This window comes from Eurytemora carolleeae, unplaced genomic scaffold, assembly GCF_000591075.1.
Source record: "Eurytemora carolleeae unplaced genomic scaffold, Eaff_2.0 scaffold1399, whole genome shotgun sequence".
NCBI lineage: Eukaryota > Metazoa > Arthropoda > Copepoda > Calanoida > Temoridae > Eurytemora > Eurytemora carolleeae.
The window spans coordinates 97,411-125,270 of NW_019397419.1; the positions used below are offsets into that span (position 1 = coordinate 97,411).

The window sequence follows — 27,860 nt, forward strand, 5'->3', positions numbered from 1 at the left end:
ATTTTCTCTAAGGCCGGGTTAGAATTTGGCATAGTGCAAGGAAAGTAAATATTAAGAATAAAAAAACTTTAAAATTCCATCACTATGGCGTTGTTCGTTTATTATACAGTTTTAAAATACCACGGACATCGCCAAGTTTATCAATAAATAGTATTTAAACGATTTTATTCACAAAGAAAAAATGCGCAAATTACAATTTAAAACTTGAAAAAATCAAAAAATGCCATAAATACTATTCAAATCAAATTTGGTAAATAACAAAATAATAAAAAACGACTAATTACAATTGATTAAGTAGATGCTTAATTCGATAGAAACAACATTTCAAATTCAGTTTTCGAAAATATAAAAAAATTAGTTAAAGCTCGCATAGATTCCATTAAAAAGTTTCCACGTATAAGGGACTGAAACCCATATTCAAAATTAACATCTATTAAAAAAGGACCTTCACCAATTCACAACCGTTCCATAAAACAATTTTAAATTGAAGTGTCGCCTTGAATACGTTAACAGATCCCTTTAAATAATTAATATATATTATACAGGATTTAATCTTTTACTATTAATTGATCACACAGAAAGCCAATATCAGTAAGAAAACAGAAACTTTAATTTTTTTTATAAATATCTGTAGAAATGGACATTGTTGTTTTAGGCTTTCAAGAGGCTCCATAAAAATCGAAGAAGTTTTAGAATTTTTCAAATTTGTAATCGTTACAAGTTTACGTTGGTATTGATAATATTTACTTTGGGAGTTGAATAATTTCATAAAATCTAACTGATAAAACATTTTTGAATTGTTTTAGTACTCCATAGAGTTTTGTTGAGCCTCTTTAATGATTAACAAACGGACTATTCCTTAATCTATACATGTCTGACAATAAAGTCCACACCAGGGTTTGCGCATTTTCGGATTTAAAAATATTGAGAAATCAGTTTAGTTTAGCTTTCCGCTGAATCATCTCAATGAAGATGGTCTCAAAATTGTTCTTGGAAGTCCTGAAAATTAGATTAATCAGAAAATGTCATTAAGTATCAGGAAATATAAGGAAATAATAGAAAATATCAGAAAACATGAGAATTCATCAGTTAATATCAGGAAATATCAGAATTCAAAGGTAAATATCAGAAAATATCAGAATTCATCAGAAAATATTAAAAAATATCAGAAAACATCAGTAAACATCAGAAAACTTCAGAAAACATCAGAAAATATCAGAAAACATCAGATTTCATAAGAAAAAAATAAGAGAAAACATCTGAATTCATAAGAAAATATGAGAAAATTTCAAAATTCATAAAAAAATATCAGAAAGTATCAGAAAATATCAGAAAATATCAGAAAGTATCAGAAAATATCAGAAAGTATCAGAAAATATCAGAAAGTAACAGAAAATATCTGGAAGTATTAAAAAGTATCAGAAAATATCGAAATATTTTACTCAAAAAGTCCGATAGTTATTAAAAATAAACCTTTATCAACTATAAGAATGTTTTTACAGCAAAATTCCAAATTACCTGAGATCTTCAATGACCCTGGCAAGCAGCTGGGCTGACCCTTTATTTGAACCTTCAGGTAGGAAAACTTTCATCCCGGAGTTTTTAGTGAACAGTCCTCCCAGTATATTCTTCTTTTCCTCCTGATAAGCTCATTAGTTATTAGGTTGTTTTCAAACTAGGGACTGTCCGACTGTCAGTATAATTTTAAGTGAACCTCTGTGCAAAGATAGCAAAGATAGCAATGCCATGTGAATTTGTCTGTTGTTTCTTGAAAGCAAGAAATGCGCAAGCCACCTTTTTAGAGCAAAAAGGGTTCAGAACTCAACGTATGACATAATTAATGATAGTAGCCACTTTTACATTTTTTTAAATGAAAGATATATTAGCTCTTATTTTGCGTTAAATTGGTGTAGAAATCCACGAAGAACTATTTGGAAATGCCGCAATCGAAAACGGTTAATTTAAAGAAAAAAACAAATTTATATAAATATAACTTAAAAAATATATTAATAAATTTTAATTACAGTTTTACTTTAAAAGTGATTTGCTAATTTTTGTAACAATTAAGGAACTAAAAATCACTGATTTGGTAAGCAACGATGTTATACTAAAAAAAGGGTTTAGAGGATAATTAAAAAATGATTTGTTAATTTTTGAAATAATTAAGGAACTTAACATCACTAATTCTTAATAAAGTTGGTAATCAACGATGTTATGTTAAAAAAAGGTTTTAGAGGGTTCCATTGTGAATCTGGCATGTGTTTCTAAAGTTAAGACGACAAGCACCTAGGATGTGGACAGTCTCTTGAAGTCCGGTATATGTATATATGTTACTTACCAAGGGTTGGATTATAATGTACCATCTTCCTCCTTCCTGTAGTACACTGGGTGGACCCTGGATTCTACTGAATTCAAACTCCCAGTCCATGCTCCAGCTTCCCAATACTAAACAATTTAAAATAAGCGTAGTTAAAAACTAAAAAAATGTTTTCGGTAAAAATCTGTAGGTTAAATAAAATAAATGATGCTAATGCTAATGCTTAATACTAATAATTATACTAATACTAATATCAATATTCAATAATAATAAGAATAATAATAATAAAATAATAATCATAATAACTTACCTGTATGTAAATACAGAAGACGTTTATTTGTCACCAAGAAAACCTCTTTATCCTAAAGTTCAAGAAGCAATAAGACTGCTCAGGACAATTAATATTAGATCAATGTTAAACATGGGGAATAACAAGAATTTAAAATATCTTATTTTACCGAAAAAAGATGTTAATGGAATAAAATATGGAATTTTCAAAATAGTAAAAAGAAAATTACCGGAATTGTGTATTCGTGAAGCATGTAGGTGTCCTCTGCAGCATACCTGCCCTTCTCTACCTGACTGAGTATACGCTGACCCTCAGCTTCCTTCCGGTCATAATACCGGACTACACCATCAGGATGGATGTAACGCGCCGGTCGCACACGCTTAAATTCATCTCCGACCTCTGTGGCACGTTTAACGGTGTCAAAAGTTCCACTGGCGAAGTCAACAATACCGCCGGTAGGCCGGGTAACCAGCCCGGCCACACCCTTTCCAACACCCTTGAAGAATCCGGACACGCCCTCCTTGCTGGCTCCCTCGTAAGGTTTCGTAAAAACGCCGGTCACACCGCCAACAAATCCCATGGAAAGATCTCGAACATTCACCGCCATCCCGTCCATTAGAGTTTGATTTTCCCGCCGTTTAATCGTCTCCCGCCGTTTATTCTGAAACTTTTCATCAAAGGTGAGAGATGCCAAACCTTTGCCAAGAGCTCCGGTTATCTTAGAAACCGTTCCAGCTGCTCCTCCAACTACACCACTAAACACACTACGGACTCCTATAGCCAAACCTTCAGCAAACTCCCCAGGTCCCTCTACAGCCCCCTGGAAGGGTTCATAGAAGAGATCTTCCACACTGCGTGCAACACCAACCGCCAACCCGAATGGATTACCTAAAATGTAAAGAACCAAATTATTTTAGAATCAATTATGATGAATAAAAAAAATACTATCTGTTGGCAAAAAAAGTATTAAAACAGGAACAATTATTCAGATTTCTTTAAGAAAATTGTTTAGTTTCCGCCTTTTTAATAATACAACTTCAAAACAAATTCAATAAAAATTAATGGTAAATATGATTACTGATTAGAAAATTAATTAAAAATTATCATTAAATAAATCAATTCTCCACCCAAAAAACGCATATCAATTACAGAGCCTTAATTTTTGACGTCTGATTTTCGTTTATCATTTTTAAATTCTACATTTAAAAACTTTGACGTTTTAAAAAAAGTCTTTTCTGAAATATGAAAAAAGTGCTTAAAATATTGTCATTATATTATTTTTAATTGTAAATTATTTTGTAGTGATCTGAAAAACATAAAAAAATATAATAATTACAATCATATTATGTTCAGCTTAATAAACATACTATCTATTTTAAGCAGTTAGCTAATATATCCATAACAGTCGGTGTACACTGTACAGTGAACCCCAAAATCTGTGGGGTAGAAAACGGCATTTCAGCAATCTTATGTTTATTTGACGTTGCGGTAGAGCAAATAGTTTTACCAGCAGCTTATAATCAATTTTTTAAAGTAAAATAGGTCAGTGTACTCTGTACACTGTACAGTGTACAGAGTATATACACTCTTCACAATTGCTCCAACCATATGGTTCATCTTTAATCAATGACTAACAAAATATAAAAATTTCCCAAAAACGTAGCCCACACCCCTGGAATTCAAAAACTTGATAATTTTAATCTGTAAGACAAAAAGCGAAAGACGACTTTAAAAAATGAAAAATAAAAGGTTTATGTTTGTTTTCTTAACTTTTTCTTTTAAACTATTGTATTGCAATGTACAGCCGTTTTGTAATAATTTTTTCCTTACAATTATAAAAAACTAATTATTGTTTAAACCATTATAATTTCTAATTTAAAAGATTTTAACTATATCTAGTAAAAAAAGAAAATAATTATTTCAAAAAATGATAAAGGGTTTTTGTTGTTGTTGCTAATTTCATTTCTCCTACCTATGACATCAAGGCCGAGTAGAACCACATACATCTGCTTAACTGCCTGACTAGTATAGTGTCTGGATATCTCTGTTGTCAGATCATTGAACCCATAGAACTGATGTTTACGTTCGAAGTACGCCAGTCTAAAGATGATATCATTGCTGTCTGTGATGGTGACCCCGAAGCTCTGGAGAAGAAGACCGATGAAGTTTGATCCTCGATGAGATGTTCCGTCCCGTCGGGCGTTGTGGGATGTCAGAGAGAAGCTAACATGAATCTTGAGTGGAGACATGTGGAGGTAATCATAGAAATCCTTTTGTCCCTGAGATACAGTTAGGATTGCGTGCTCCTGAAGAGGTTTCCTCGCCATCTCCAGGTCAAGCTCAAGCTTCTCCTTAGTATTCTCCTCAAGGATCTCTTCATCTTCAAACAATTCAGAGATAGCGTTCACAAACCCAAGTTCAATCTAGAAATGAAATAAATTGTATGAAATAATCTTTAAATTTTGGTTTACCTTCAAAGACTCAAACAAGAGACTACTTATATGGTTTTAAATGGGAAATTAACAGTAAATGACAAATGCAATACAGGTCACAATTGGAAACCCCAATCTATTCTGTAATCATAATTTTCTTGCATAATTAAAGAATCTATGTAAATGAAAAATGATTTTTTTAAAAAGGATCTTATTACGCTAATAAAATTAAGAGTTTCTATACATACAAATAAAAACTTATTAAATTTGGTAAATAATTATGATTAAAAAAAAGATGATTAAAATCATGAAACTCTACCTTTAGCTGCATCTCCTGTATGAGAGCATGAATGTATTTATACTGCTTCATATCTACATGTGCTGGACTAGTATACTCTAGAATAGAGAGCTCTATAAAGGGTTTGGGAACACTGTCTGCCATTACAGACTTAGGCGGGGGAACTGGAGCAGCAATTACTGGATACAGACATTCCAGCAGTTGATTGTCAAGCTGAATATGGTTGACTTTCATGTGAATTTGTCTTTGATGTGGTGATGTGCGGACCTGGAGCCATAAACCTTTCTGAAACTGTCTTCGGACCCGTCCTCGGTGGGGCTTTTCCATCCTTTCCTCCCTATAATCAAGTATAATTGAACCATCTTCTATTTCCCTTCTTGGGTTTGGGTTCTTGTTCACCCCTAGCAGACGGTTAAACAACTTGAAATCGTTTTCTATAAGGCTGGATTGATGAACAGTTAAAGGTCTATATCTTTGCTTCCCTTCCTTCCTAACCTCCCAAACTGTGTCACTGCAAGTGACAGAGAGGTATGCCAATTCCTTTCTTACACTCTCAGAGTTATTGACCAGGGAAACTCCAATTGCAGAGATTGATACTTCAATTTCCTGCTCAATCCTTTCCATTTCACCAGTTGTCTTAGCTAATCTCTCGGCCAAGTGACCATTATTGGTGAACAAGAGGACACGTTGCATTCCATCTAGAAAAGATACCCAGGATAAATATCCATTTCCTATCTTAAATGAATCATAGGCATCGCTCTTCAGACTGTTCTCTAGCGGTGGTGTGTTAAGACCCTGAACTGACCAGACTAAGGTTCGTCCTCCTGATGGTTTCTCCCATGTGTACAAACATTTCTTACCAGGAGCAAGAAACTTTCTGTTACTGGAACCCAGCTCTCCAAACTCAATAAACCAGGAGGGTGTATTATTCACAAGAAGAGCTGGTGCATATCCTGTTTTATACCTTGCTAGGGTAACTAGGACCTGGGAATTATCCGTCTTCACTCTTACATCAATACCTCCATACTTGTTTGAGAGCATGAGAAGGGATGTGTTTATGTCTAGAATAGAAAAAGGTACAGTTGTTTCAGGGTAATTTTCAGCCTTGCATATATAGGATTTCCCACCATAGATTGGCCAGATTGGAACACACTCTTTTGCAGGTATAGTTGTCCAACCTAGTTCATCCTCAACCTCCTTCATCAGGATGTTGAAGTCTGCGGAGTTGTACACCATGAAATACGGAGTGAAGGTGATTATCTTGGTAAGACTAGTGCTACTCTGACTAATCTGGATTCCGATACTGTACGCATCTTCTTTAGTTTTATCAAGACCAATAAAATTTCTCTTTAATGATCCTCTTCTTGTGTCCAGCTTGCATGTGATCTTACCAGTGTCTCCTATTGTATCAATGGTGAAGGGATCAGACCACTGAGATGAATCCATCTTCAAACTAATCTTTTTCTTTCCAAACAGTGATTTAGTAATATAAGAAAACATAAGTGGAAGCTTCTCATCGTCAGGGTAGTGAGCTACCTCACTACCTGAATCATGGCCCTTGTAGTACAGAGTACGCTTTGTCTTATTGACTAACCAGAAGGGAGCAAACACTGATAGAACAATGGTACCTTTACTATACTCCTTCTGCACCCCCAGATCTAGCCTGATGTTACTTGACTCTGGTTCAGTGCTCTCAAACCTCCAGAAATCTAATTCCCTCATGTTATCCTCAAAAACCTTGTCACATGCTAGATCTGTGTATCTCCATCCGTACAGTTTGAGGCGGATCATTGAGTGTCCATGTCGCACATCCTCCAGACATCCAATCTCCCCTTCAGTTAGTGTTTTGAACTCCTCTGTCTTTCCTGAGGAGTAGTAGAGGGGGATAGGAAGACAGTTCTTCAGAACAACAACAGGACGAATAGATATTGTGTAGATGCTACTACCCCGATCCCTGGATGTTTCTCTAAAAATATCCGTAGCCAAACCTTCAACGTTGAAGAAGACAGATGGATTTCCATGAGAGTTGGAGCATTCAATTACACGTCTCACACTTCTTGAGAGCTCAATTTCTTTCCAGGTTAGAAACTCCAATCCAATGTTCTGTCCCTGACCATCAAGAGAGAAGTAGAACCGTCCAAGTTGAGTGTAGATATCGGAGATGGGGGCATTCCATTCTTCTCCCTTCTCTAGTCTAGAGATTACTCGAAATTTTCCATTATTCTCTGTCCAAACCTAATAAACCAAATATTTTTACATTTATCTTGTTTTAATAATTTCTGTAAATTATCTCAAATAAATGTGGTTTTACAGGGAAAAAATATCAGAGGTAAAATTATTTAGTTCCTTGACGGGGATGGGATAGTAGTTCTTAAAGATGACTATGGACTGCAGAGTGATAATCTTGGAGCAGTTCTCCACCTCCACCTTGGATACAAATCCTTTCTCGTAACCAAACTCGCATCCCCGGAACTGGAAAGGGAAGAATCTCATATCAGTTTTACTGATGGGTAATGACAGTGGTGTAATTTCTCCAACAATCTTCAATCTAAAAAAGGGAGAGATGACAAAATTAAGATGTCTTTAAGGGTCTTAGTAAGCGTAATTTCAAGTGTCCCTCCATGCAAAGATGACAATGATGACAATAGCCTTGCAACCTTAATGTGATCAAAAATGTGCAAGATTACTTTGTTTTTCTCATCAAAAATTGTTTATTTCTGGGAATTTCTCGCTTATTATCAGCAAGAAATACGGATGTCACTTTTGCAGAGAAACCGCAATGGAAAATAAACTTTTAAAACTTGTAAAACTTGAAATAATACTTACAGCCCCTGTCAGCACATAGTGACAACTGTTTCAAAAATCAATTTTCTTCTTTCTTTTTTAAAAGCATTTTTGAGTAACAAATAGAAAGGACTATCAAAACTACCCTCTAGGAACAACCAAGGACTACACTCTAAGAAGGACTACCGTGGACTAACCTCTAAAGAAGAACTACCCTCTAATTTCTAGGAAGAACTGCTCTCTACATAATACTATCAATGACTACCCTCTAGGAACAACCAAGGACTACACTCTAAGAAGAAATACCGTGGACTAACCTCTAAAGAAGGACTAACCTCTACTATCTAGGAATGACTGTCATCTAAAAGGTTTATCAATGACTCCCTATAGGAACAACCGAGGACTACACTCTAGAAAGACTACCAAGACTACCTGATAGCTGATGATGATTCTTCTGTTTGCTGCTGTAAAGGACTAGTATAGGATCTGGTTTTACAGTCGAGACTACTTCTACTCATTCGTAAACCAAAAGCTTTCTCCGACCCTGACGGTAAACTCACAACATCCATTTCTAAAAACAAAATCTTGAAAATCTATGATTTTTAATAAAATAATTTCTCTATCCTAGATTATTTATAAATTATGGATTTTTCATTAAATTGCCATTTTTTATTTTTAAAGGGACTGTAAGCGTAATTTAAGGTAAAATGCAAAAAGATGACAATGCCGAATTTACAACTGTATCCTTAAAAGCGTAGTCTGATCAATTATGAATTATATATTTATGTTTTTCTTTCTGTAAACTGTTTATTTTCATTAGCGGTTTCTCCGCGTAAGTGACTGGCGCATTCTTGATATGAACAAATTTTAAGAAATAAAAACTTTTCTAGTCAGAGAAACGACGATACCTTCCGCATTTTATGATCAGATTAAGGTTTTAAGGGTATCGTTGTAAATAGGGAACTGTCATCTGTACATGGAGGGTCCCTTGAAATTACGCTTACAGTCCCTTTACGCTGGTTTTCAAGTTAACCTCATTAAAAAAAAATCATAATTGCTGACCTTGAGAATGATCTAGAAGAACAAGCTGCTTGTTATCGGCTAGAGATATCGTTATCTCCCGACCCATCTGGTTTCTGAGAATCAGAGGATCCTCATGGATAACCTTCGAGGATGTCCTCTCCATCCCTAAATAGATGACAAGTTTGGACAAAATACTAGATAAATAATAAATAATAGCTGTAGTGCCCGGGGTTGTCCATGGAATTTTAGAAACACTTTATTTTTTTTCTCGAATTTTGAACAAAAAAAATTGAATTAAAAAATTCGATTAAAGGGTTACTTATTACTTAAGTAACTTAAGAGTTCCATAAAAAAATATCAGCCAATATCCACGATTTTTTTTTATAAAATCCGCATAATTTTTGTTAGTTTTTGTTGTACAATGAATACAAAGCGAATATGTTCACAATTGAAATAGAAGATGGGCGCGAAGTGTTCTAAAAGCCTAGTATATATATACTTTGCTTGTATGTCTGTCTGTTTGTTTATATACAATAAACGTCTGAACGGCTAAACCGATCGAGCCCAAATTTTTTTCTATTCACACTGATGGATTTCCAAAAAATACTAATCGTCAATTTTCCCCAGCAAAGATTTGGTTCCATATAATTTCATTTGACTTTACATTTTTTTATTAAAAAAGAATTATACTAAACATAATGTTTCACGTCTATCATGCCGATCCTCAGTAGTTACAATTCTTTGAACAACTCTTCTTTCTCTCTCTCTCTATATATATATATAAATATATAGAAAGATTATACCTGTCAGACTGAAGGATTCAATCATATTGTTCAGAACAGACAGAAAGGTTCTTGTAATTGTTAGCTAAACAGAAAGGTTCTTGTAATTGTTATCTAAACAGAAAGAAAGGTTCTTGTAATCTTAACAGACAGGTTCTTGTAATTGTTATCTTAACAGAAAGAAAAGGTTTTGTAATTAAAATCTAAACAGAAAGAAATTTCTAGTAACATTTTTTATGATGGGGTCAAAATTCAGTAAAGCAAGTTAAAAAATTTAAGGTAAACTTTGCTGAAAAACACAAGGCTTCATGAATAGGGTACAAGTAGTGATGTGCAATCAGTTAATTCGTTTTAGGCTCGTTTCTAGCAGACATTTCTGTCAGGGTAAAAATTTGGCATAGTGTCAGAAAAGCAATTGTCTTAATAAACTATCGGCAAATTTAGACCCTTCTAGAAGATTAAGGCAGAAAACGATTTAAAAGCGATCCGAATGATGTAAAAACAAAAAAGTCATAACGATCATCTCTAAATCGTTTTTGAATTCTTTTAGGAATTGCAAACTTTAATAAAAGCAAACTTAAAAAAAAATACAATTTTGAAATCTTGGAGGGTTAAAAAAACAATAACAAAAAAAAATGAACAGAACTAGGTAGAACGAGTACCTGTAATGCATGAGAAGAGGATAGCTTGAGTTCTGTAAGCGGAGGAAGATTCTCCGGGCAGACGAATGTATCGGGTTCGTCAACGTTGAAGTTTGGGGAGAGCAGAGCAGAACCAAGTTCATTGACAGAGTTACTCTGATAACTGAAATCCAGGCTCCATCTAGAACAGACAAATTAATGGAGGGCAGTTTCCCTGTTAATCTGAACAGAAACAAATCCACCAACACATAATACGTTTTTAATAACAAAATGTTCAAAATTGGCCTAAATTTTTTAAATGAAAATTCTGAAAAGATTTTCCAATCTATAGGATGGGCTGCGATATTATTATACCTGTAATTATAGGATGGGCTGCGATATTATTTTAATTGTAATTATAGGATGGGCTGCGATGTTATTATACCTGTAATTATAGGATGGGCTGCGATATTATTATACCTGTAATTATAGGATGGGCTGCGATATTATTATACCTGTAATTATAGGATGGCCCAGGTTGGTTAATTACTTGAATGGGTTCGATAATAGGTTCCCATAATGCAACCTAGAAACAAGATCAAATTTAGAAACATTTTTTTCATTTATTTTTTATTTTTCAGTTTCTAAATATCAAGATGCAGAGTTGCTTTAGTGTTGAAGATGTTAACTAACTGTTGTAAAAACTGATAAACATACTTTTGTAAAAAAAAAGCTGCAGACTCACTATTATAAAATTCATTGAATTAACTATAATAAGCTGCTACCTTCTATTGTAGTAAGCTGCTTCTAACTCTAGATTGTTATAAGATGCTACCTTACTTTTGTAGTAAGCTGCTTCTAACTCTAAATTATATTAAGCTACTACCTTACTATTGCAGTAAGCTGCTTCTAACTCTAGATTATCATAAGCTCCTACCTTGCCATTGAAATAAGCAGCTTCTAACTCTAGATTATAATAAACTGCTACCTTGCCATTGTAGTAAGCTGCTTCTAACTCTAGATTATATTAAGCTGCTACCTTGCTATTGTAGTAAGCTGCTTCTAACTCTAGACTATAATCAGCTGCTACCTTGCTATTGTAGTAAGCTGCTTCTAACTCTAGATTATCATAAGCTGCTACCTTGCTATTGTAGTAAGCTTGCTCCTAACTCTAGATTATTATAAGCTGGTACCTTGCTATTGTAGTAAGCTGCTTCTAACTCTAGATTATAATAAGCTGCTACCTTACTATTGTAGTAAGCTGCTTCTAACTCTAAACTATAATAAGCTGCTACCTTGCTATTGTAGTAAGCTGCTTCTAACTCTAGATTAGCTCCAACCCATAGTCTCCAACTCCAATTCCTCACCTCCCCCTCAACCTGGAAATAAGATGGGATTGAGAAACTTTATCATAGTAGAAAGGGTCTCAGTTTAATTTAAATACAGTGATATTCTAAATAACCCGGTGTGGCGTTATTTCTGAGTAAACGTTAAATAATGGTAGTAGATTCTACGCAGCAAATTTTCCGCGGCATCCGCGCATATTTTTGCCGTTCACGGCAGTGCGCACAACCGAAATCTGGTATTTTATCTAAAATTTTAAAGTTAGAAATTATATTCATGCACTTAAAATATACACTACATGCTGATATAAAATGTGAGTGCAGAAGTAATTAACTATACATTAAACTCTCATTAGTTGCAAGTATCAGAATCAATTAACAATTAACTTACGTAAACTAAGCTGTCATATCGATCCCTAATGTTAAAACAATTGATTTTTACTGTCTGTCGCTCAGCAAAACTTGATTGATTCTCAAATATGAGAAATACTTTCCCTTAATTTACTGTTTACATTCACAGAATTGTGCGCAAATCCCGCGGAAAATTTGGTGTGTAGAGTCTACTACCACTATTTAACGTTTACCCAGAATTAACGCCACACCGGTAATTATGAAAGCAAAAAAATGGCTGATCACATTTGGGAAATGGAAAAACTAAGACCATTTTGTTCGTGAAAAGAAGACACTTTAAAAAATGCTTCAACTCGAATAGCTCTGGAGAGTTTGTGATAATAGTTTTATAATAAAAAATATACCTAGTATTATAAATTATTAGGTTGCTTATAATGAATGCCGCATACTATTTATCAATTCCGGTTTAGTTAATAGGACTGTAGTAGAAAGGGTATCAGTTTAATAATTTAAAACTTTAAATCTGTGAAAACTACAAATAACAAAATACTAAGCAAAATTTAGGAGGTCACGACCTCCAGGATCATCTGAGGTCAAAAAAGGGCTATGAGAATGGAATCGGAGAACCAAAAAACCTATAATTTGAAACCTCACATGACTTATTTTCATTGATTTAATATCATTATCGAAGGGAGGTCAAAATTGAGGTCGAATACATGTGGGTATATCAGCGCATGACTTATGTGGTAGCAAAAAGTATGGAAACAAAACCAAATGCAGTCTGTACAAAGTTTGGTGTCACAAAGCGTCGAAGGGGGTTACACTTTTTAAAATCCATGAAAAAACCCTGGGCTCACTGAAAATTATATATATCCAACCTCATACTGAAAGTTAATAAACAATGAATATGTCGATAAAGTTTCTAATGACATATTCTAATCGCAAATAACAAAATCAAAAAGTAAATTAAAATATGGGTGATTATTTAGCATATTTCGCCTTTGCAGTGTACATTTCTTATATTCAACTTTTATTACCTTGGATTCAAGAAGAACTAAAGGAACGGTATTATTCCCTCGTCCAGATTCCATTGTAATTATCAGTTGTTTCACCTGAATGATAAATTCTAATTGATAAGGATGAATTTGAGCAGAATCAAGGATAATAAGTAAAGATATTAGAAACACCTTTTTTTATAAATCAATCTTTCAGTCAAATATGTTACCTTGAACATAAGATGTTCATCCCCCAGGTTGCTAACAGTACTTGCAAGAGACATGGTGTCTGCATGCTGCATTAAATCTAGTGCCTCATCTGGTTTCAGATACCACATCTCATCATCGACTATATCAGCTGTTTTCCAGAGATTTTCATCGCTCTTCTCAACCTTTACCTCCTCTTCAAGATCCTCCGGTAAAGCCTGGAAGTTTAGCATGAAGGTATTGTAGCTCTGAAGAAGGATCATGATAGAGGCAGGGGATACATTGAGCACAAGACTAGAGAAGTTCATATCAATCCTGGTTCTTCGACTCTCAGTGTCCTGGCTGAAGTGCATTGCCATGTTAGTGGGCTTCAATATCTGAGCCAGTGTTTGTTCTCGGTCCTTAGGATCAAACTTACAGGTGTGCCCTCTTAAATCATCCAACGTCATGTTAAATGTCAATTTTTCCTGCTGCTGAACAATGTTCATATTGAGCTGTGCATTGAAAAGAATGGCATCAGTGGTTTTATCCTCAATATCATTGACAAGGATAATATCAGGTTCATCCATCCTAAAGGATATTCTCCTTGTCACTGAAACAGGTTTTGCTTCAGATTCAGACTTGTAGTATCCACCCTCACCTAGCCCTGTGGCAGCAAAGAATTCATCATAATCAACCACCTCATTGGGAATAAAGAACTCGCTAATTTTCAGCAGATATGAAACGGATGCAACAACAGTGAAGCTTGAAATCTTGCAATTCAGTAATTCCTCAGCATTGGAAAACCTTTGATAGGTCACATCTACCATGGTACTGTTGTCAACCATCTTAGACTCAAGAAGGCGAACTATTCTGCCTTGAGCTGAATCCAAACTATGTCTAGTGTCTTCTAAAATAACATTCTTAAGGGTAGCAACAACATAAAGTTCTTCATCAGCAGTCATGGCTCCATAAACATTAAGCTGATCGATACTAATTTCTCCTAAAGAGTCATGCTGGTCATTGCAGTAGCTGTTGTTGAGAATCTGTAGCGAGAACTTTTTAAAAGTAAACTTAAAGTCAGTGGTTTTAGCTTTTGGTGATACTTCTTTCTTTTCCTTATCTGCCAAGACTTCTTGAGATAAAAGACTTGCTCTGCTGCCTCTTTGGTAATTAGGTTTTATGGGAAGATTTAGTTTTGAATTGGTTTTTATAGACATGGGTACAGCTTTAATGACACCTTTTTCTCCAAAGTTCTTTGACAACAATGATATAATATTGTCGTAATCTTCTTTGAGTAAATTAATCTTTACCTGTTCCAGTACACCAGTAACCTTGATATCTGGAGGATCAGACTCGTTAACTGCTCCATTCATGTTCCTAGCCAACTCCATCTCGAATGAAATTGGCTCAATGATAGTAAACTTATTGTGACTGCCTGTCTCTGACCTACACAGTGTTATGTTTGAGAATTCAAGGCTCAGCTCATCCATTAGGAACTTCTCTGGTGTTACTCTGTGTCTGTTACAGAGCAAAAGTCTACCAAGATTAGCTTCAAAGGTGGTCTTGCTTTCTGAATGTATGGGTATAATGATAACTGGAGCTTTGATAGAGATGTCAAGCTTAACTCTTGTAGCAGAGCTGTATATCTCTTTGGCAAGATTCACTGTTCTCTCACTTGCCTCAGCTGAAAGCTCCATCACATACTCTTTCATGTTAGTAAACGGGTCAATAAAGAGAAGCAAGTCCTTAACATATTTCATGAGGAAGACAACACGAAGTTGAGACATATTTGCCTTCACTAAGACATCAGGCATTCCTTTCTCCTTATCTAGCTCATCTACATTATCATTTAGAGTAATGTTGACATTGAAAACCTCAGCATCAGTACTTTTAGCAATCATCTTGTATTGAGTTCTTTCACAAGAATCAAAAACTTGGAATTCCATCAACTTGGCATTGATGGTGGTTTGGGAGCGGGAAATACGAAGATCAGCAACTAAATTTTCTGCACGCATGCTTGAGAAATCTGCATAGCTTGTCATCAAAGAGAAACCAACCTCCTTTAGCTGAGCAAAGAACCTAAACTGCACTGGCTCTTCAACTATCTGTGATTTACTTCTAGATGCAACACGACCTTTAGGTTTATAAATGCTTTTCATAAGACCTCCAGATGCATCATTCCCACCTGAATTCTGTCTCGAAAGTCTTCTTGCGCCTTGTCTCTTCAGTCCCAAAGGAGAGTCCCTATTTGGGGTAGTTACAGGAGTCTTAGGGGCTTCAGCTGCTACCATTAGTTTAGATGCTCTAGACTGAATGTTTGTCATCCAAAGAGCTGACTCTTTTGCCAAATCTAAGATGGCGTCCTGATGGACACAGAAGTGTACAGAGGTTAAGATTGCATCTATTGACTGCTGAACTCCGGCCCAGTCTGGAGAATTGGGGTTAAGCTTGGTATACTTGATTGACAATAGCTTCTGGTCTTTGTATAATGTACTGTCTGTGTTAAGCAGTTTAACAGCTGAACCATCTGGCATTTTAAACTTGACATGTTCACAGACACAAGAGTTGATTTCAAACTTTCCAACAAGACAATGCTTCTTAACAAGGATCGTTGAGCCCATTCCATTAATCTCAAACTTAAACAAAGGAATCTCATTTTTCTCAATATCCAGTTTCAACTTTTCAATGTTAAATGACATGTCTAGCTGAACAACATTTGAGGCAATTGAGGTTTTGGACTCTCTTTTTAACTCTGGGACATTCACTGGAACAACAACATTCTTTTTCCTCCCAATAAAAAATGAGTTTGCAGAGGCACCAAGACTGGAGACAGCACTACTGAAGGATGCATCTGAGTCAGTTCTCTTTAAGGTTTGTTTACTTACAAACTTATCCTCATCATCAGGATCAAGGATCTTCTCCATCAGCTCTGCTAGCATGAGAAGCCTCTGCTCCTCAATACAAAGACCAAGGACTGGAAGACCTCCGTGCAACTTCGTTATTGGAAAATCTGGATCATTTTGAATCAGACAGTACTTAAAGCTGAAGTCTACATTTATCGGTTTCAAGAGATGCAGTTTTGAATTCTTGTTGCAAATTTCAAGTCTCCAGTTTTCATCTCTAAAATAAATTGAATATTGAAAATGGAACTTGAAAAGTAAAAATATTTAATGATTCTAATTATTGTTTGCATGATGAAATAAGAATTCTTTAAAACAAACAATTTCGCTCAGTTTAAATAATTAGGCAAGAGTCACCAATGTTAAGGCATAAATAGCAATAGTAAGTTTTGCGCAAACAAAAAAAAATGAAAATAAACTGCATCAGTTGGATTACATAAAGAAAGGAAAAATAAGGGCTACAAATACAAAAAAGGAATTGGGAAGCCAGTCTACCTGAGAGCCAGCATAAGCTCCATATTTTCCAGCTTGATGGTAAACTTGTCGTATGCCTGCTCCAGAAGGTTCTCCTTTAACTTCGCCTCAAACATCTTCAAAGGATCAAGACCACTCTGTATAAATATCTTATTTCATCAAAGTAGGAGAGGCAGAAAGAAAGAAGCTAAAAAGTTTCCAACTTTTTTTTACAAATTTTGACTGTCGGCTTAATCTCAAGGTAAACTCCATTAGTTGCAAAATTCGATTGAATACCCTTTATATCTTTGCTTGGGCAAAGATAGTGTATAAAGTGAATTATGCAGCAGAGACAAGGATGGCAAATAGAATTAATCTCTTTCCAGGTAATAAAAGAAGATACTTTCCTAAATTTGACCTGGCCGAATAAAGGATTTTGTTGTTAAATAAAGGGTTACTTGAAAAAATGCAAACAGTTCCTTGAAAAAAAATTGAAACATAAAAAATCTGCGTCATGTATTTTTTTGGATAAAATAGTTGCCTTGAGGGCTTCTAGTCCACCCTGCTTCTTGCTGTTCTTCATATTCTGAGTGACCTGACCGCTCTTGATACTAATGCTACCAAGGTTAGCTATTAAAGCAGGACATCCCTCGGTATATACACCACGGTACGGGATCACAATATATGAACTCTCTAATTGAATATTTACATCCATGAACTTGTGGTTCTGGATGACATACTCCCATCCCAGTTTACTCATTCGAACCTCTTTGTACTCCTAGGCATTAATATTGGAATTGATTGTGTTATTTTATGGCTGCATATAAACTGTAAAAACTTTAGTTTTCTGCAAATCAAATTTAAAATTAGATTTTTAGCGGGTTTTATGCATTTTAGTTGTTTTTATGTCCAAAAAATAAAAGCAGTAAATTACGAATTATAAACATTTTTTTCCCGTTCTTTGATTACAAAACAAATAGCTGCGGCGAAGATTTAAACCACTTTTCAAGTTTTAAGTTACTTAAAAAAGATTATTGTAAGCTTATCTAATCATTTGATGCTATTTGTTATTTTACAATTTTCAACGTTTACACAAAATATACATCTACATTTCTTCTAGACTGGGGGAAGATATTATATTAGGAAAAATACCAAGTAAATTCTTTTTAAATTTAGGGACAGCGCACTGTCAGAACAAACAAAAAGTTTAAGAGTTGGTTAAAGAATGGGTAAAAATAAAAATAACTAAAAATAAAAATTTTAGTAGAAAAAAATATGACAATATTAACATTCCTTCATAGTTTCCATAGCTGTCTCCTGTAGATACGAGATCTGAAGTTCCTCTGGGGGTTTAAATATTTCCATCACATGGTTCACTGTCTTCATATCGTAGATGATCTCTAGGGGGGAGGAACTGATGAACAATCTACGATCGTATACTGATCCCTTGTCTTCGTCTAGATTACCTCCTTCGTAAAATATAAATTAGATAGTAACATAATATTATTATTATTATTATTACCAATCAACCTATAGATTAGAAAGTAACATACTAGTATTATTATTATTAAATAGTCATAGACAAATACACTATTAGTATGATATATTTGTCGAACACTCAAATTATAAAATTGAATTTGAAATTTTGGTGTCAGACAAAATATTAAGTTTAAGTTTACAATGAACTTGTGAAATTAATGCAATTTGATTTGTTCTCCATTTTCTATTATATAATCCATTTTTAAAGGGGCTGTTAACAGAAAATTTAAGTGAACCTCCGTTTAAAAAATCATAGGTACGTTTTACTACGGTATCCTATAAAAGTGACTTGCATATGTCTGCTTACATAACAGGATATAGAAATACTACAGAAGCAATGGAGTTAAGTTTCAGAAATAAACATTTTTAAACTTAAAAAACGACTAACGAGATAACAGTTGAAAATATACATATGTGAACTGTGTCACTCCTTTCTGAATGGAAGGTCACTTGAAATTAAACCGACCTTTCCCTTTAATGATTTGGAAATGTGTCACATTTGACACCAACGATATTATGTATAACGCCTTCAAAATCTTAAATCTTCTTTAAAAATATGATTTATTGGATCCGCTGGCAGATTATTCTCATATTCTACAGATAATATATCACCTGGATCCGCTGGCGGATTAATCTCATATTCTACAGAGAGTAGATTACCTGGATCCGCTCGCGGATTAATTTTTTAGTCTACCGAGAGTATATCACCTGGATCCGCTGGCGGATTATTCTCATATTCTATTGAGATAGATTACCTGTATCCGATGGCGGATTAATCTCATATTCTACCAATAGTAGATTCCCTGGATCCGCTGGCGAATTCATCTGATATTCTACTGAGGGTAGATTACCTGGATCCGCTGACGGATTTATCTTGTATTCGCCCAAAAGTAGATTACCTGGATCTGCTTGCGGATTAATATCATATTCTACCAAGGGTAGATTACCTGGATCCGCTGGCGGATTCATCTGATATTCTACTGAGGGTAGATTACCTGGATCTGCTGGCGGATTAATCTTATATTCAAACAAAAATAGATTACCTGGATCCGCTGGCGGATTAATCTCATATTCTACTGAGAGTAGATTACAGTTCTGTAGAGTAGATACAGTTGTTATCACTTTAGGAGCACTCTTATCTATATCTATTCCTGTAATCAGTAATATCTAATTATTATCTCACTATAAAGTAAATAATTTCTAATCATTATCATAACATCATCTAATCATTATCTAATTATTATCTAATTATTATCTAATGATTATCTAATTATTAAAATGATTACCTAAAGATTATTTAATTAGTAATTAGTAATAATATGATTAATATTATCTAAAACCCAGCTTTTTCCATTAATTATTATTATCTAAAAATTAGCTTTTTATTATTATTATTATTATCTATTGATTTTCAAATGATCATTATCATTGTCTAATTATCATATAATTAAAATCTAATAATTATAAGATTATTTATTATTTATTATATCTAACTATTATAAAAGCACAATGTATCCATTATCTAATTAATTTCATATTATTTTTCAATTATGATTCAGTCATTATTGTCTAATTACAGGGTGGCCAAAACTTTTTTGAACCCATCCGTAAAAAAATCCGTGCATTTTCAGAAGAAATCCGTACAATCCGTACAATTTTAGAAAAACAATCCGTACAATCCGTACATTTTTAAATAATAGAAATAATAATAATAATAATAATAATATTCCCAAAGGTACTTCTGATTGATAATGTGAAAGATATCATGGTTTTCTAGTTTGAAAACGTTTAATTCTCACAATTTCCTTCATTGGTTCTACAGCAGAAATCCGCAAGTCATTTTAAAGAGAACTCACAAATGAAAAATTAAGAAATGGATATTTTATTCATTCATTCAGACAAAGTTTTAAGGGTACCGTTGTTAATCGAACCTGACACTTAATACACGGAGTGGAGGGCCGCTCCAAATTTTGAATTTAGTCTCTAGAAATAAAACAACATAAAATGTCTGAGATTAAATAGGTTCCTGAGTTCTTGCATCTGTATATTCAGATCTATCAGAGATTTCGAGAAATCTACTTTCTTAGGATCCGGGCACCAGCATAGATCAGCAGATACACTTACAGGTCCTAGTAGGTACTTCAAGCCCTAGATAGATAGATAGAAAGATATATAGATAGATAGATAGATATAGATAGATAGATATATAGATAGATAGATAGATATATAGATAGATAGATAGATAGATCAGCAGATACACTTACAGGTCCTAGTAGGTATTTAAAGCCCTAGATAGATAGATAGAAAGATATATAGATAGATAGATAGATAGATATAGATAGATATATATATAGATAGATATATATATAGATAGAAAGATAGATAGATCAGCAGATACACTTACAGGTCCTAGTAGGTACTTCAAGCCCTAGATAGATAAATAGATAAATAGATAGATAGATAGATAGATAGATAGATAGATAGATAGATAGATAGATAGATAGATAGAAAGATAGAGATAAAGATAGATAGATAGATAGATAGATAGGTAGATAGATAGATAGATAGATAGATAGGTAGATAGATAGATAGATAGATAGATAGGTCCGCAGATACAATTACAGGTCCTAGTAGGTACTTCAAGTCTTATATAGATAAATAGATAGATATATAGATAGATAGATAGATATATTGATAGATAGATAATTGATTAATGTCTCATCAAGGATGTGATCCACACGACTAAAATCCCATAAACTTATCAACGCCACTACCACTGGGCACGATGTCGTTAGCTATCGATGTCAACAAGGATTGGATGCTAAATTAGAGAAGCTTATCCTCATTCCTCATATTTGGTTCCTGAAAATTCTGAGATCATATTAATTGCGTTTTTTTTTGGGGACTTTTTCAAGGCTTTCACAGTCTCCTATACTCCAAGGGTTCCAAAAAGATGTAGTATACTCAAAGTGGGATCTTACGTACTGTAGATATAATCTTAGAAAAATCTTCCTGTCTCTGAAATGGAAAGCTCTGCTGACACTGTTGAGAGATATTTTGCTTTTCTTACCGCTTCTGAGCATTGTTTACTTGGTTTTCAGGGACCTCCATATGTAAACCTAGGTCCTTTCCCACAGATTTAGGAAGCAGAATTCCGTTCATAGATATATAGATAGATAGATAGATATATAAATAGATAGATAGATAGGTAGATAAAAAGTTAGATATATTGTTAGGTCAGTAAATACACTTACAGGTCCTTGTAGCGTGTACACATTCTTTGAATGCGAAATAATAATAATAATAGGTACTTTAAATCCTAGATAAATAGATAGGGAGACAGATAAAGCAAGATATATTAAGATATGTAGTTAGATAGACAGCTAGTTCAATAGTTTTATTTAAAGAAAAACAGTCAAAGGAATTTTCGAAGCTTTTTACAGGCTAGCATATTGACCTTTATTATTTTCCCGAATATTTTAATTAACAAAAACAATAAAACATATCCTTGAAAATATACGAAAATATCAGGGAGGAGGGGGGGTGGGGATATATGGCCCAGTCAAACCTTTATTCCATCCTCATTCCTTGCAATTTTAGCCTGGAATTGTATATCCCGTACACCATCATCCGAGTAACCTTGCTCTAAATAATTAAACATTAAAATAAAGTTAAAAATTAAATGGATAAATGGGCCAATCAAAGACGACTATGCAAGTTATCGAAAAGAGACATGTTATATTTCTTTCACTAAATGGCAATAAGGCAAACCTGAAAACCTAGCAAAAGTGCTTAGGATCCGGATCCATTGGATCCGCAACATGTTGGCTCCCTGGATCCTGATCCTCAAAAATATGCGGATACATGCATGGATCCGGATCCAAGGACAAAATCAAATCTTAATGGTTAACTGACACAAATCTAGTTAACTAACAAGAGATTAAACAAATGTCCTAATCTCTGAATGGCTTATTAAATTTCAGCATAAAAATATGCGCCAATGGAAGAAAATTGTTGAATATTTTTATTTGTTAAAAAATCATCAAATCTAGAGGAATTGTTCAGGACCTGGATCCAGAACAATATGTGTATGCCCATCAGTATGAAATTAATCCTATGCACTGCTAATAATAATAATAATAAAAAGGTGAATGAAGAGATGATTAACCTGAATACATAATTTTCTCGTGAGGCTGCCAGTAGAAAGCAAGACTAGAGATATCAACGCTTTTAAGGAAATATTTCTGGTTACTCGCCATCGTCTGGAAATTAAATTCATCTTTAAGGCATATTTTTTTCTTCCAGAATTCTGATTTACACATCTGGCCTTTACCAGGAAGAGGCGAGGGATCGTTATATAATAGTTTCCAAAAATCAACTTGGGCTTTTTAATCAGCAGTCAAACATTTTATAATGCCTTTATAGGAACAAGTAAACTCCTTTACCCAAACATCTTGTCTGTCAACCAAAACTTCATTAATTCAACCGAAAATTCATTATTCTCAATAAGATTTTGAAAAGAGGAAGGGGGGGGGGATTATAAATAAAGGCATAAACAAATTTTATATTTTTCTTGAAAAAAGTCTACCTTGTCCTTGTTTGTTCTAATCTCAAGTTTATCTAAACTAATCCCTGCTCCGAAAGGATAACCTAAATACACCAATATTTACAAATGTTCAGAACCATATCAGGAAAAAAAAAGAAAATAAATGTTAAAAAAGAACCTCTGTTGGTGGAATTGTCCTCGATTCTGATATGAACATCTCTGCAAAACGTTTAATTAATTTATACATTGTAACGTAAATCGTTAAAACAGAAAATAAGTTAAACTAACTTCATTTTGACGAGAATTTTTTTTTTTTTTTTCATGAAAAATTTGCTGAAATGAGTGAAAATTTAAAAAAAACGGTGTATTTTCCAGGATAAAAATCCGTACAATCCGTACAATTTGAAAACAAATCCGTACAATCCGTACAATTTTAGGGTTTAAAAAAATCAATCCGTACAATCCGTACATTTTGGCCACCCTGTAATTATTAAATGATTATTAACTTATTTTTATTTAATTATTATCTATGTATTTTCTCACTATAATTTAAGTTAGATACGTATAAAATTATATAAGTTACTATGGTTTAACCTGTAACTGTTAAACTCTGCATAGCTAAACTGACCAGCATATTACCAGCTGCAGGCCGTTGGGTTATTTCCATACTAAACAATTTGTCCATTAATAGAAAAGAAAAAGAACAATACATAAAAAAAAGAAAAACTGCTTTTGATTATTTAATTATTGTTTAGATTTACGATAAAGAAAAAGAAGCAAATCAGCAACAAAATATAAAATTATTACTAAAAAGAGAGTCCCAAAGCAAAATCTAAGAGCATTTATTTATTAACCGGATCTTGATCCATTCTTTACAGGACGAATTCAGATTTCGAATTCATTCTTTGTATGACGGAATCATAATCCAAATTCATTCCTTGTAGGACGGATTCAGAATCTAGATCCATTGTTTACAGGATGGATTCAGAATTTACAGGATGGATACAGAATTCGAATCAATGCTTTTCAGGACGGATTCAAAATCTTGATCCATTCTTTACAAGACGGATTCAGAATCTCAATTCATTCTTTACAGGGCGGATTCTGAACCTGGATCCATTCCTCACAGGACGGATTCAGACCCTGGATCCATTCTTTAAAAGACGGATTCAGAATCTTAATTCATTCTTTACAGGACTGATTGTGAACCTGGATCCATTCTTTACAGGACGGATTCAGAATCTGGAAGAGAAGGGTCTAAGCAAACCTGGAGGAGACAGCTTATAAAGAAGTTCCAACAACTAAACCTAAATATGGCCTCAGCTGAAGCTGCAGCTCAGGATCGAAGAGGTTAAAGTACTCTTGTCAGTGGCCTAAGCTCTACTCCGGAGTAAACAGGCTGGTAAGTAAGTAATTCATAATCTGAATACATCCTTGGAAGGTCGGATTCAGAATCTGAATCCGTTGTTTACAGAACGGATTCAGAATCGTGTGAAAATGGAATGGATCCTAAGTATTGTACCTGACAGTATCAAGGTGTAGGGTGAGAACACTATTATCCCTAAGATCTTCATCAAGAAGTTCTATTCTGAAACCCGCCAAGAGGAAACCAAGCCTAGCTCTCACAAACCTGAAAATCACAACTAATTATTTATTAATTATAACCTTCTTTGATTATACTGACAACGGAACGTTTGTGTGGATATTGTTAATCTTGAACACTTAATCTCGTAATCCAATGTGGGCACTTTCGAATTTGAGGATAAAGGCTTGATCCCTGATTAAAGTGGTCCCTGCAGGGAATAACCAATACCGGATATCGAAGAGCAATTAAATTAAACCGTAGATATGCATAAGATGGAGATCATTGCTTGATTCCGAGATTGACAACACATAAGTTCTGAATACTTCTGAACACATATGTTAATATTTCAAGCTAAAAGAAAGGGGTTAAGGATTCACAATCACAAAAAAACTTTTTTTTCCCCCGGTGACATTGACATTTTTGCGACTTTTTCTTATTTTTATAATTCAAGCTGATAAACCTTCGAGGATACTCTAGTGTCCCCTCCTCTGCATCCTCCTGATATCCAATAGCATCATAGAGTTTAGCACGTTCATCTGGGGTTAAAGCTTTCTCAAGTTCTCCAGCATCTTCCTGTCAATCAATTAATCAATTAATCAACTATTCAATAACTTAATTATCAAAGCATTCATCCCGTAACAAATCCATTATTTTCTCAATCAATCTATCTTTTTTTTCTATCTTTAAATCCATTCTTTGGTTAATCAATAAATCAAATAATAAATTCCTAAATCACTGATAATATAATTGATGATTGATACGTCTGTATCATGTGATCACAACTTCCACCAATAGCAGTGCGGTATCATTGGTGAAATTCTGGTCATGTGATACAGACATATCGATTATACTATCAATTATATCTATTAAAAATGAATAAGTAACATATTCAAATTATAACAGGAGCGTACCTAAGCTGTTCAGGCTTCTCTGGACGATTATAATTTTTAGATTCAATTCAATCAATTAATCAATCAATAAAATCTAACCTTGTTCTCCTTCTTCCCCCAGAACCAGTTAAAATATCCTTGTTTAGCTTCCTCTTTACGCCGAGCACTAGCTGCAGTCTCAGCTAACTCTCTAATTATTAATCTTATATAGCATAGCCTCGAAATTGTATGTTTATTTGTATGTTACACCAAATCGTAACACTTAAAGATGTAAAAAAATTGCAATATTCGCCCCCTAAAAAATCGATTTTTTTAACCTTTGTTACCCCGAGGGTACCCATGAGTTTTCTATATTCTATTAAAACATTCTGAATAATAAGATAAGACTCTTTATAAAAAAATTTTGAACCAAAGAAAAAATCCCTGTTAAGGATCCGGATCCGATTCTGCAAAAATATGCGGATCCACTAATCCGGATCCAAGGGTCAAAATATCAACAAAAAAACTGCAAAAAAAACTTATGCTCTTAACCTCAAATCTGAACTGTGAAAGAAGAGAGAAAATGAAAAATTTCCTTAATCTTCTGTAAGGTTAGTAAAGTTTTAGCATAAAAATAAGCTAAAAAAGAGGAAAAAATTCAAAAATTATTTTTTGTTAATAAAATCAGTTTATATTGAAGAAATTTTCATGATCCGGATCCGAATCCTTTTTTTTCTGTGCGGAGTCAGGATCCGGATCCAATGAAAAAATGCAACTTGAAATGACCTGTTTAAATTGATGTTAAAAACATCTAGAATAATCTCAAGTTCTTCTAATCTCTTGTTAAACTCAACACTCTTGCTTCCCAGCAACTTATCCTAAAAAAATCTTGTTAAATGGCCTGTTAGCGTAATTTCAAGTGACCCTCCATGCAAAGATGGCGCGGTGATTTCCGATTTTCAACGGTACCCTTGAAACCTTAATCTGATTCGAAACGAAAAGTGTTTGTTTATGTACGGTTCTACGTTGCTTCTTATACAAAATGAATGCGCCAGTCACTTTAGCAGAGAAACTGTTAATAAAAATGATCAGTTTAAATATAATATAATTCATACTTGAATCAGAGTAAGCTTTTATGGATAACGTTGTAAATTGGGCATTGCCATATTTGCATATAGTGTGACTTGAAATTACGCTCCCGGTCCCTTTGACTAAATAAATTGAATAGTACCATTAATAATTCACAACGATAGCCGTTACACCATTACTGTTGAGTGATAATGTATATCCTCTTATTTTAGTCCAGGGACCAATAAATATTTCGCTATGCGTGAAGGTTCAGGGCCCAGCTGTGTGGACGTCTCCTATTTTGTTTCTGTTAAGTGATTGATAAGGTTATGATTGCTTGATATTTGACTCGGATTTCTTCTGAGAATAAACATGATTAGTTAGAGAATCTAGTGTGATCAGTTTTATCTTTATATGGGGCTTGAGGTATGATTTCTTGTGTATGTTAAAGACGACCAGTTTTGGCTTCAAATGTCTTGTACATTTGCAACTAGTTTTGGAGAGTTATTTTCACGGGTAGAATTAATTTTTTGGGTTCGGATTTTCTGATATTTTTATAATGTAAAAGTGTTTAGATTTATGAGATTACAGTTAGTATAGTTTGTTTGTCTAGTTTTGACCCCGGAATTGTGGACTTTTGCAGACTAGTATATGCGAGTAGTATTAAATCTGCAGTCCCAAGGATAAGATCTGGAGCTCAAGGTGGAAAGGTAGATTCATGTTGTCTTTTTACCAAGTACGATTTATATGAATGTTTACGGGTCGTATTGTCTAGAATGATTCAACAATTACCAATGAGCATTTATGGAGTCATCTTTGTTTTCCATTTTTTTCCATTTAAACAAGTTCTACTTAAAATTCTAATGGATGATATTGTGAATCTCTGTTGGCAAGTGTTGCTTTAAATGTTGTTGATAATCTTTTTATCCAATTTTCTCGATTAATTTTACTTCTATTAACTTTTAAATTGTTGACAATTTTGAAATTAATTTGTTTGCACCTTATAGAGTTCTCTGTATTCCCTGCAGTTAGCTGTATGCTGCATTATATGCTTCAGATTCCAGTTCTGTAGTTTAGGCCGAACTTCTTCCTCTAGTAGACAAAGAACAAATTTAAATGGAAAACTTCAGAAAGTAAATCAAATCCTTTCACTGCATTAATTTTCTTAAAGGGGTGTCGATGTAATTTTAAGTGACCAACGGCCATCCATTTTATAAGGGGCATGCCCGATTCAAAACGAAACCCTTGAAAGAAAACGCAAGAAATACGGAATCACAAGCACAGAAAAAACCATAAATAAAAACAAACAGTTTCCAAAACAAAAACATGGATATCAAATTAATATATGTTCAGACAAAGTTTTTAAGAATACCGTTGTTAATCGCACATTACACTAAATCAATGTATGGTCACTTAAAATTATGGTTACCTTTAAATACAATTTTGACCACAATACTTGACCCTAAAAAGGCTGATG

At 33.9% G+C, this 27,860-nt stretch overlaps 1 protein-coding gene across 1 annotated transcript; it reads right to left on the reverse strand.

Annotated features, from left to right (window-relative positions):
* Window positions 1–662: 662 nt before the first annotated feature.
* LOC111714196 (vacuolar protein sorting-associated protein 13) lies at window positions 663–27,496 on the reverse strand. Its single transcript, XM_023489249.1, has 26 exons — window positions 27,384–27,496; window positions 26,102–26,193; window positions 25,436–25,526; window positions 24,907–25,019; window positions 24,384–24,491; window positions 23,456–23,529; window positions 19,359–19,466; window positions 18,070–18,245; window positions 17,318–17,554; window positions 16,819–16,934; window positions 13,465–16,543; window positions 13,277–13,351; window positions 11,841–11,924; window positions 11,061–11,131; window positions 10,588–10,747; window positions 9,947–10,010; window positions 9,183–9,308; window positions 8,553–8,691; window positions 7,683–7,884; window positions 5,358–7,571; window positions 4,579–5,029; window positions 2,836–3,494; window positions 2,628–2,679; window positions 2,339–2,445; window positions 1,519–1,640; window positions 663–999 (listed from the first exon to the last, which is right to left on the reverse strand). The coding sequence occupies exons 1-26, from the start codon at window positions 27,426–27,428 to the stop codon at window positions 933–935; spliced, it is 8,832 nt and encodes a 2,943-aa protein (XP_023345017.1). The 5' UTR covers window positions 27,429–27,496; the 3' UTR covers window positions 663–932.
* Between the last annotated feature and the right edge of the window lie 364 nt (window positions 27,497–27,860).